This window comes from Equus caballus, chromosome 26, assembly GCF_041296265.1.
Source record: "Equus caballus isolate H_3958 breed thoroughbred chromosome 26, TB-T2T, whole genome shotgun sequence".
Taxonomy (NCBI): Eukaryota; Metazoa; Chordata; class Mammalia; order Perissodactyla; family Equidae; genus Equus; species Equus caballus.
In genome coordinates this window covers 17,848,261-17,859,484 of record NC_091709.1, presented here as the reverse complement: position 1 = coordinate 17,859,484, position 11,224 = coordinate 17,848,261, and the positions used below count along the sequence as shown (strand labels likewise).

Genomic DNA, 11,224 nt, shown 5'->3' with positions numbered 1-11,224 from the left:
AGTTGTTATAGATTTCTTGATGAAAAGAAAGAGGTCAATGTCCTTCTTTCTCTAGAGAAAACTTCCCTAAGACTTTTTAATACTAAAGTGATCTTTACACTCCCATGCTCAATATTCAGTCTGTTCTGTTGCCAAATCCCTGTTTTTTCACCATTTAAATTTCTCTCTGCTCAATTCTCTTGAAATAAGCTGAGAAAACTAGAATTTGAGAAAAAATTCTATTTTTAAAGTGTAACCTCTGTTTTTAATGTTCTCCTTAATCATATCCTTTTGTAGCAAGATCATGTTTTGAAATATTAACAGACGTTGCACCTGTTATAAGCTATTTCCTGCTATTCCACCCCACTTTAGGCAGCTGAGAGGGCTTTCTCTATACACTGTCCTCAGATGGTTGCCAGAGAAGTGCCAAGGGATGGTTACCAAGGAAAAGCAATTCTCTTGGGTTTCAAAGTTGATTCTTGACATAACTTCTTGACCTAGCAGAATGAAGGCTGAGTTGTAAGAGCTAAGGTCTTGCAAATCAAAGACCAGGCATGCAAGCAATATACGTAATAGTTTCTCTCCCTCCGTCCTTGCATCCCTTCCTCTATTCCTCATTTCCTCTCACTCTCTCCCTCCCTCCTTCTCTCTGTCTCTTTTTATCCCTCTTCCTTTCTCCCTCCCTCTCCATCTCACTGGGAAGAGAGAAGTAAATGTGAGGTGGGGCAATTAAATATGGTGAGTGTGTCCCTGAAGTTTCTGATTCCTGTGCTTCTCACCTTCTGGTCAAGTAGGGTTTGGGGACTCTGAAAGGAAAGTGATCTATCCAGCATCTTCAGTCAACACCAGAGTGGCAGAAGGTATTGCTTAAGAAATATTGAGCACTTACTTATACTTTACATATATCAGCTCATTTAATCCCAACAGCCTTATAAGGTAAGTATTATTAATATCTCCATTTTATGATTAAGGCACAGATTCATTAAGTAACTTTTTCATGTTACAGAGCTGATAAACTCAAGAGCCAAGATTCAAGCCCTGATGGTCTAGATCCAGAACCAAGGCTCATTTCTTCTAAACTGAAGAAGTAGCCATTATCCCTCCCCCAATCCATGCACAACCCAAATATGGTAAGCAGTCAAGGAGACACAGTGGTATCTTGTGAGGCCCTAAAGAAGGCCCCCACACTCAAGTCTTCGGAGCCCCAGCATGGCACAGAAGAGCATACAAAATTCCCATTCCCTGCTCCCTACACCCAACCTACATCAAAAGGCTTAGAAATATTAGGAGAAGGTCAGTGGATCATAAGGGGCATCGAGGTCGCAGAGGAGGATGCAGAGTAAAGGTTCTGACAAATGAAGACCATTGGAAACTTGGAAAACAGCAATGATGCCAAAAGCCCCTACCATCTGACCCCTCATACTTTCTACATATGAAGACAGCCTCTGGAATTTAGATGGCACCTTGCAGAGAAGCAAGGGAGGAGAAAATCCAGACTCTGTATCTGAAATGACCAAGAAATCAGAAACGATTGAACGCACCTCGAACCAAGATGATTTCTTCCACTATGCAGAACAGTAGACTGAAATAGGCACCAGATCTAGTTATTCAGAACTCAAGTGACATACTTGCACATCCAAATTGTGAAATATGTGCTGAAAATACCGTATCACCACCCATTGTGGGGCCCTCAGGAATTCAAAAGCAAGGAAACAAACAAAAACACCAAGAATTTATTCCACAATTAGGTATTTCACAGTGAATTTTACTCACTGGAAATGGAACTACCCCCATCTTTGTACCACATTTATTCTTTGACTTTTTTTTTAACTCTTTGCAAGATTTTAGGGAAAAAACTATGTGTGAAAAGCAGGAATGGCATGTGTGCAATGAATTTCAGTCCATATATACAGCAATATCTTGTATTGTTTTCGTGTTTTACAGAGTCCAAGTCATATACATTAACTCAGTAAATCGTGACAATAGCTCCATGAGGTAGGTATTGTTGAATTACAGGTGAAGTACTTGAGACTTAGAGATTAAGTCACATGTCCAAGGAAACACAGCCCATGACAAAACTAGGACTCAAATCCAGGCCCTCTGATACACAAAATTTGTATTCATATCATATACTATAAATAAAGAGAGAGACTAAATTATTCATAGTCAACTCACCAAGAGAAAAAGAAAAATTAGGCCATTAAATGTCTCTCCAGTTTTTTCCATGAAACAGCTTGGAAACTGACTTCTTGACTATGGACCTGCTCATCTCTAAGTAGACCCTGATGATTACTTCATTTTTGTAAAGTTAAATTTCAAACTACAACCCCTTTTTTCAGTTTTTTCCCACATCTTCAAATTGTGAACACAAAATTTAACAATATATGTCATAGGAAAAAACCTTCACTAGATTCTATTGCTCTTGGCACTTCTAAGACATGATGCCCATCTCGTCCATCCAAAGTAGAATATTTAAATATGATTTTAATGAACAATAATGTGCAGCCTGGTATATGATAGGTATTGCATTGTCAAAATTTCACACAAATTTGTAACAAGAAAGCAGATAGTTACTGATAAATATTTTGGATTTATATAATTTTCTTGTTGACAGAAAATAAGTGGTCCAAACTTTATAAGTCACATTCATCATAGTTGAATCCTAATTATTTCAGAAATAGGTTAACTGAAATTCAGATGCACATACCTAAGCATTTTAGTACCTCCTTAACATTCAAAGTTATTCTCTGATCAAATGACTAACTTGATTCATCTTATATCTTTAATTTCAGTGGAGCAAAATGAGAACTTTTCTTTACAAGTAAATCTGCCTATTCATAAAACAGAATTTTTATTCATCTGATCATATAGTGGTGAAATGTTAAGACAGCACAACTTTGTGATTAAATGGAATAAATTTGATCACACAATGAAAAGAAAAGAAATCAACACAAGAAAGAATGATGTATTTGAGAACATTTTTAATAAATAATGTGACAAAATTACTTTTCTGATTATTGGATTTTCAGTATGCAAAATTATGGCTAAAAATAAGAGGCTTCTTACATGAACATAATGAAAACATTAATCACATGGATTGTTCCCTTAGTACTGCACATCCTTTCTATGTAACTTTCAAATTACCTAAGTGAACACATTTAGTTTTTGGTGAACACCAGCTTGTTTTTTTGTGGTTCAGTTTTGTTTGGCTTAGTTTTCCATTGGGGTCAGGCCTGATACCTGTGTATGAATAAATGTACACTTTTTCTTCAAATAGCACCAATTATAAAGTCCATGAATTTTATATAACGACAAGAAAGGATCATAAAAATCTACAGTCAGAGGGCATCATTTGACAATTCAAATCAAGTAATGCCTCTCTTTGAACTTATAAGCAAATCTTGTAGGTTTCAACATTGGCCACAACAAACTTAAGCCTTTTTTCTTTAAGTCCAAGAAAAGCAAAGAACCACTGGGTTCATGGCCCACAATAAAGTATGCACGTTACCTCACCATCTGTCATCATTCAAATATTCCAAATACAAACATAGAGCATTAACAAAACAGGTTAAAAACGCTTCTCAACATTTTTTTCAATAAGACAAAAAAGGTTAATAGTTACAATGGTTTACAAATAAAGTTTAGTGATTGTGCTTTTAAAACCAAAAAAAAAAAAAAAGATTAAAAACAGTGCATTACAAAAACAAAAATCAAACTTCCTTAAGTGGCACTTCTGCAAGTTGAACTGACACTACCAGAAGATATTTAGGCCAGTTAAGATAGGGATGTCCTTATTCAATTGGTGGTTAAAAACATCCATTTGTTGGCATTATGCATTTGTAATTGTTTTTTTTTTTTTTTGATTGAAAAATAGAACAAGGTTTTTGCTAGGTTTACTTATGACAATGACTAGACAACCAGAGATCCAACTGGCTTACCCCTACTTATCCAAAAGTACATTTCCAATAAGAATATACTTCAATGATTGAAATGAAGACAAAATAAAGTACCACCAGGGGTTGCAAAGAGTATATATTTACAATGTTTCTACCCCATTCAAATTGATTGTGGTTGTTCTGCATATGTTATATTCTTATCTTCTCCCAGCAGAGGGTGGTATGAAAGACTGATTTTAAAATCATGTTAAAATGAAGTATGTTTTAAGTCTCATTAGCAGTTGGTTATAGAAAAATTACATATTGAGAGCCCTTGGCATGAGGTTGATTAATCAACTTTGTATCTTTGATCAATATTTTGCTGTAAATCGGCTGGATATATAAGCAGTGCAATGCCATATCTCAGGGACAAAAAGCAAAGGAACCATTTTGTTCTCTCCTGCTGGCTGATGACTGAAGCAAGAAGTCAAGTACTTCCCTTTCTGGAAGTATGGCGTAATGGTTTGTTCCAACAGCAAGAGGAATAGGGAGGTTCTTCAGAGGGATAGGAATCAAACAACAACAATAAAACCTCAATAAAATTTTAAAAATGGTGTTCCAATAAGAGGAATAAAAACGACAATTTGCACACTCTGATTGCACTGAACATTGTATCTGGCGTCACGTGTCATGAGACATGAGGCATCTTGAGCGAACATTTTCATATTAGATCTCACAAGCCTCTCTGGTTGTCTTCAGCTTTCAGTTTCCTGTAAGAGATAAGTTATTGTTAAATGTGCAAATAAATCTTACAGTGTTGTCATATTTATTTAAATGTCTGTATTCTTACAGTTCATGTTTCTTCATTCATTCAATGGCATACATTGGAAAGTGCTCATGGCAACTAATTCATTTGTCCACTTTTGTTGGTTTGTGATAGCAAATTCAATAGTTCTTTAACAAGTACCAAACTATGGTACTTGGTGTTGGGGAGAGTGGTGCAGGGGAGAGAGGACTAGGAGGAGGCTGAGTTCTCTCCTCCCCACAGCCCCAACTCAACATTAAAGCTCAACTTTTACTGGCTTTAAGTATTAGAGTTATTTACAACAACTTTTCATCCCCCTAAAAGGCTCCTCTACTTAAAAAAAAAAAGACTTGAAAATCAACTTCTCTAACAGCATTTGCAGGAGGAGAGTCTTCTCATTCCACACCTCAAAATCCAAATACACTGGCATTATAGGAAAATCAATTAGACATAATTACTTATAATTTTTCATCTTCTTTTATAAAAAGTTGAAGTTTAACACTCTAACACTCTACTTGAGATTAAATATATTTTTAAGAAGAGAAACTTCTGCTCGACTTGTTTTTTTATTAAATGAAGAAAATACAAACTTAAAAACAGGAGGTGATTTTATAGTAGGTTATGATTTACTGTCAATTCCATCTTGTATCGCTATCTATAGATTCCAACAAAGGAGGGTATCTTTTACTCAAGAAGTCTTCTCCTCCATCTGGGAAGGTCAGTGTCAAGTATCAGGTTCCCATTTTCAGAAGACTGAAGGTGGAAGATAGTTGGCCAAATCAGTCAGATTAACCCCAATAATCACTAGGGTAGCAGATAACACAGGTAGAACACCCTCACTGATATCATATCACTGTCACTTTATTGGGTTTTTGTAAGCTACTACAATACTATGAATTAAAATAATCTAGATCAATGTTCTTATTTCCTATCAACATATTTGCCACGTAAATTTCTTATCTGAATATCTGCATATGAATATGAACCACAGATCAAAAAAGAAACCATTATTACCATTTAAAACTTTGGAACACATTTCAAGAAAATCATTGAATTCTCAGAATTTCAGTTGCTAGCATCACTAACATTAGGGTTTGGGATAAAACAGTAACATTTCTGTAGACTGTTGGATATTCCTAATTTGGAGGCTAATATAACAACCAGAGCAATGTTGGGAAACTTAAAACAAATTATAGATACCTCTAATTCTTCATTATTTTCTTCTCCTCTTTCATATCCTCCAAGAATTTGCATTTCTGCAATATTTCTTCGACCTACATTTGCTTGTTCTCTTTGTCTGCTTCCTGATCCTCTTGATGACATTGAGCTTGAAGAACTAGGATCTCTGGGATTATTTGATATCGGAAAAGTAGGTCTACAGTAAGGTAGAATATCCTCTGTGTAATGAAATATAGTAAGTGCATATGAATACCATTGTACACTTTCACTGTATAATGTGTCACTCAAGTCTACAAATCTCAATGGGGAAGCATGAGTGTTTTTGAGGAATAAATGAGGACATTTTATAACAATAATGAATAAGGCAGCACTGTCTTTTGAAAATAAAAACAAGCCTTGTGTTTTTCCGGGTAGTGGTTGTAATTTAGGTTGATTCCACTCATAAGCTCTTGTCCACCTCAAAATCACTTGGGATCCACATTATTGAGAGAGGTAAACGAAACCTGGAGTCAGACTTGGCTTCCAGTTCTATCCTTCATTATGTGATCTCTGATTATTTTAGGCTTTAGTTTCCACTTTTCTAAAAAACTGACAATAGTATCTACACCCAGAGGAGCCCATAGTGTTGATGTAAAAACAGATGAGATATTAAACCTCTACGTAAACTATGAAGGATTATTATAAGGCATTGATAGAAGCAAAGCCCAGTCTCCTTGAACTATCAAAACAGACTCAAGCCCAAGTTTGCTTCCCAGACACCAAGACATCAACTTCCATTTCACACCATATTTACATTGTGAAACCCTGAATCTAAGAAGCCTGCCATCAGTGCTAGCTTCAGAAAACAAGCTACTCTGGTACACTGCTGCCTCCTGAATTTCTACCTCCATATGGCTTTAAATTAGGTGCTGCTTCTACTGAGGCATCCTTCAACTGCTCACTTCTCTCCAAAGCCTGTCCACTCTACCCTTGGACATGAAATACATAAAAAACTAACTCTTCTGCATGCAGTTTTGTTTTCCTCCCCTAAATGCTTCTCCTGTCCACACTGCCTGAATGAAATCTGATTTCCCCCGAAGTTTCCACTGAAGTTCTCTCCAATGGAAGGAGGAAGACCTGCCTCTGGCTCATTAATACCAGCTCTAAATCATTGCTTCCCCATCCTTACCCAAAATCATTCTCCTCCTGTGAGCGCCAAGCAATCTACTTATGTGGGTTGTACAGTCCTCCTTGATAGCACCTTTCTCTTCCATTCTACTCATCACAACTTTCACTCCTGACGCAGACCAGACTCGCTGGGGTTTCATGATCAATGAAGACCACTACTCTTGCACCCCAGCCTCACAGCACTTGATCCTGTGACCTTCATCTTCTGTCCCTTCTTCATCAACCTTTTTCCCTCTATTGACTTTAGATTTTGAAAAACTACAATATGATAAAATCTCTCTCATGCCAAAAATTTTCCCCTTAAGCTTGTGCTCTACACGAATCAATACCTTCTCTCTCTTGTCCCTGCTCAGCAAAGCTGCTTTTTTTTTTTTTTTACTGAATTTGCATTTTTAGTCACTGAAAGTTTTTTTCAATTATTTTGTTGAGGTCATAATGGTTTATAACATTGTGTAATTTCCAGTGTACATTATTATTTCTCAGTTTGTGTATAGACTCAGCAAAGCTTCTCGAAAAGCAATTTGAACTCAACATGGTAGTCACAATTCCCATTCACTCTTTAGCCCACTGAAATCTACTTATGCCCACATTACTACAATGAAACTGCTGACTTTGATAATGCTAACCATGTTTCAGCCCTTATGTCTCCAGACTTCTCACTGCCTTAATCTGGAAACCACTATCAACCTAAATGTTATTTCTCTCAGCTTCTAGTTCTCCTTCCTTCCTGGCCTGTCTTCTTTGGGCTCTCTATGCAGTGCCTCTTATAATTAGATGTGCTGCAGGTTTCTGTATAACCCCATGTTTATATAAACTTTTATATATAAAAAATTTTATACATATATAGTCTTATATCTATATAAATTTTTTTCCCACTCACCCTGGGTGATTTCATCCATTCTTACAGATTGTAACGTTTTCTAGAAAATAGCTGTCATGAGGGCAGGCATTTTCCTCTGTTTTGTGTACTAATATACTCTCAGCTTGACATATAACAGATCATCAATAAATAGTTTCAGGTGAATGAATAAGTGGCTTTAACTACTATTTTACCATGATGAATCATTTATTTATATTTCCAACTCCTCAACTATGCTTAAGTGAACACTTTCTCTTGAGTGTCCCTCAAACTCAACATGTCGAACATTGATTTCATCAAGTTCCACTCCTCTGAGATTTCTTCCCCCTCTGTATTCCCTAATATAGCTAATGATATTACTAATCATTAAGATACCCAAGATAGAAAACTGGAATTATTTTAGAATCTTCCCTCCCTTCCAACAACCTGCCCATACCTCTTAAATATACCTTTTCCACACAGTCAAATATACAACAGATAAGGCTGATTTTAAATCTAAAAAGTTTCTTGAGTTTCCCCACTTACTCTTTCCTGCTTCCATAGCTTGGTTAATATTCTCTACATGTCTTGTCTCTACATGTCTCCTAACAAGTCTCTGTCTCTTAAGTTATTCCCTGTAAACCGTCTTCACTCAGCCACCCTCCTAACAGGAACTACAGGCTCTCTACGACTTAAGCTTACACTTATCCCAAGAGCGTCATCTTTGACCACCTTTACTATCTAACGATACTGAATTTCTTATAGTCTCCTAAATATACCTCAAAGCTTCTCATGTTGACTTTCTCTGCCAGAACATTCTATCGACTCTTCTTACCCAAGCTGAATTCCACCCATCCTGAACACTCAGGTTATGTGTCATTTCCACCAGAAAAAATCAAGAAGTCTTTCTTTACATTACATCTCCCACAAGAATGGACTAATTGTTCCTTCTCTGGACTCTCAAGTATCATGGAATCATGAAGATCATACCAAGTATGAATATATCTGTGAATTTATAGATTACCTGTCTGCCTCTCTGAGTATAAGCTCCTTGAGGTCAAGGTTCATGCTTATGCATAAATCTCAAGACTAGTATAATACTTAATAATACAGTAGGTGTTTGATATATGTAGAAATAAATTGAACTAACTGTGGTAAATGTCAGCAAAAAGATCAAACATTCAAATCTAGAAGACCACTCTCTTTAATTAAAAACAACCATTTGTTACACATGTAAATCAGGGTGCCTCTTTCATTATAAATAATATAAATTCAATTATGAAGATGAAAACCATAGCAATGCATAGAAATGATAGTTTAATGACACCTACACACAGGGTTTTGGTTCAAATAAAAATTTGGAAAAGCAAGACATATAAAATAATAATTGATGAGTTATCTCAGTGTTTTGCAAGGAATAGTTTCTCATTTCTAGATTAATGGTTCCAGTCTTGGTCCCGTAGGTAGAAATATTTTTATAACACAAAGGACGACTTATTAAAGTTCTGAAGATTGATAAAAATAATGTCATCTCTTTGCTCTAATTCTGCATACACTAAGATCATTCCAGGTTTACAAAATTTTCTCCTGAAGATTCCCACTTATTTTGGAGGAAGCTTGCTTGTGAGTAGCAAATTGATCCATACTTTCAGGCCAGATATAAACTTCATAGTTTACATCATGACATTCTATTTATGAATCACTACTTGGAGTAGTCACCATGAGTCAAAATTTCAGATCACCTTTAGCTTAACTGATAAAAATAAGCTAAGTTTTTCAAACTTTAGATTGTGGTGATGTCACCAAGGACTTTGTAGTCATGTAGTGGAGGCATCTGTCTGAATGTACAGCTTTACTCATCACCTCGCTGCTGAGTCCATGCCTGGTTTAAGAGCTCAGGCTTCCAACACAGAACAAAGTGAAACTGTCCTCTACGTTGAAAGGAAGTTGCTAATAACTAGATAACAGAACGATAGATTGATGTCTAATCTTACCAAAATATATCTACGAAAATACAGCAGTAAAGTGCACTGACAGCCTTCTAAGATTCATTTGTCTACCACTTTCTTGATTCTTTCATCAGTCATCTTCCTTTTCTTGTATCTCTTCCTCCTAAACATTTCTAATCATTCTGCCTTCTTGTCAAACTCTAGCCCAACCTCTCCTCCTCTTCCCAACCTCTGAAAAGAGCCTATACTCCTCACCTCCCTTCCAAAATTTCCATTCACTTTCCAAGCCCCTACAGTCTGGATTTTATTCTCACTACTATACTAAAAACAGTTCTTCTGAAAACCACCCACAAATAACATTTTATAAAATCTTTGTGTGTCCTTCCCCACCCCCCACCTCCATTCACAACCAACTTTCACTTCTGTGGCATTTTATATTTCTTCCTTTCTTAAAATTTCCTCCCCCATTCTTTCTAGGATATTATTCTCTCTAGTTTGGATATCTTGATTATTTTATATATTTGGGTGGATCCATCTCAGTTTCTGTAACAGAATGTCATTCCTCTGCTGAACCTTTAAATACAATCATTTCTAACTATTGATGTGCTGGAGCTGGCTCACACTTTCTCACATGAGCACACCCATCTCTTCCCAACTCACTCACTGACTTTATACTAGGAACTTGAAACTAGACATTTGGGGAGTAATTACATAAGAAAAGTAAGAAAATGGCTACAAATTAGAGTTTTGTTTTGTTTTCTTCCCAGAGAATTGATTCCTAAACATTAACCAGTATGTCATTGCTGATAATTTAGCCTTTGTGATTCATACAATTTTCACCTCTGTGTTCCTTTTTCTAAAATCCACTTTCTACTCACGACCTTTAAACGTAAATCTTTAAACTTAGTTCTCTAAATTCTTACTGATTTTCTTCACATCTGTGATCTTATCAGCACCTTAATCCATTCAAAATTGACATTATTTTCCCTAAGACATCTAGCCCTATCTCTATGTTTTTTTCTACATTGGTTGATACAATTATGTCTCACTAGTCATACAGGGCCATCTAATTAACATTTGAATACTTTTTTTTTTACTCTATTATTTCATTTTACTTTTCTACATTTCAAGTAGTTACCAAGTCCTATTAGGTCTATCTCTGAAAAGCCCGTGTAAACTGTTCTCTCCTTTTCATTCGCGTAACTACTTTAATTCAGTGCCTACATATTTTATACCTAGATTATTTTGCAATGTTCTGATACCTTCATCTACCTGATTCCAGTCTCTTCCTTCACTGTAGAGTGTTGCCAGTTATTTTTCTAAAACACAAATCCTACTATGTCATTTTTTGCTCAAAATTCTTTGCTGGCTCACCACTGCCTCTATTATAAATCCCAGGCTCTTTAAAATAGTGTTCTTGGACTTCCCAATC

The 11,224-nt window shown here is 36.0% G+C and overlaps 1 protein-coding gene across 15 annotated transcripts in view; it reads right to left on the bottom strand.

The window, feature by feature from the left end:
- Positions 1 to 2,943: 2,943 nt before the first annotated feature.
- The window catches only part of ROBO1 (roundabout guidance receptor 1), a 1,062,787-nt gene continuing 1,054,506 nt past the window's right edge, over positions 2,944 to 11,224 (bottom strand). For all 15 annotated transcript variants that reach the window (XM_005606101.4, XM_070252490.1, XM_070252492.1 and 12 more), the window contains 2 exons: positions 5,860 to 6,056; positions 2,944 to 4,624 (listed from right to left, as the gene is read on the bottom strand). In XM_005606101.4, coding sequence (XP_005606158.3) covers positions 4,610 to 4,624; positions 5,860 to 6,056 — 212 coding nt within the window. In that variant the 3' untranslated portion in view covers positions 2,944 to 4,609. The remainder of the gene's footprint in view (positions 4,625 to 5,859; positions 6,057 to 11,224) is intronic.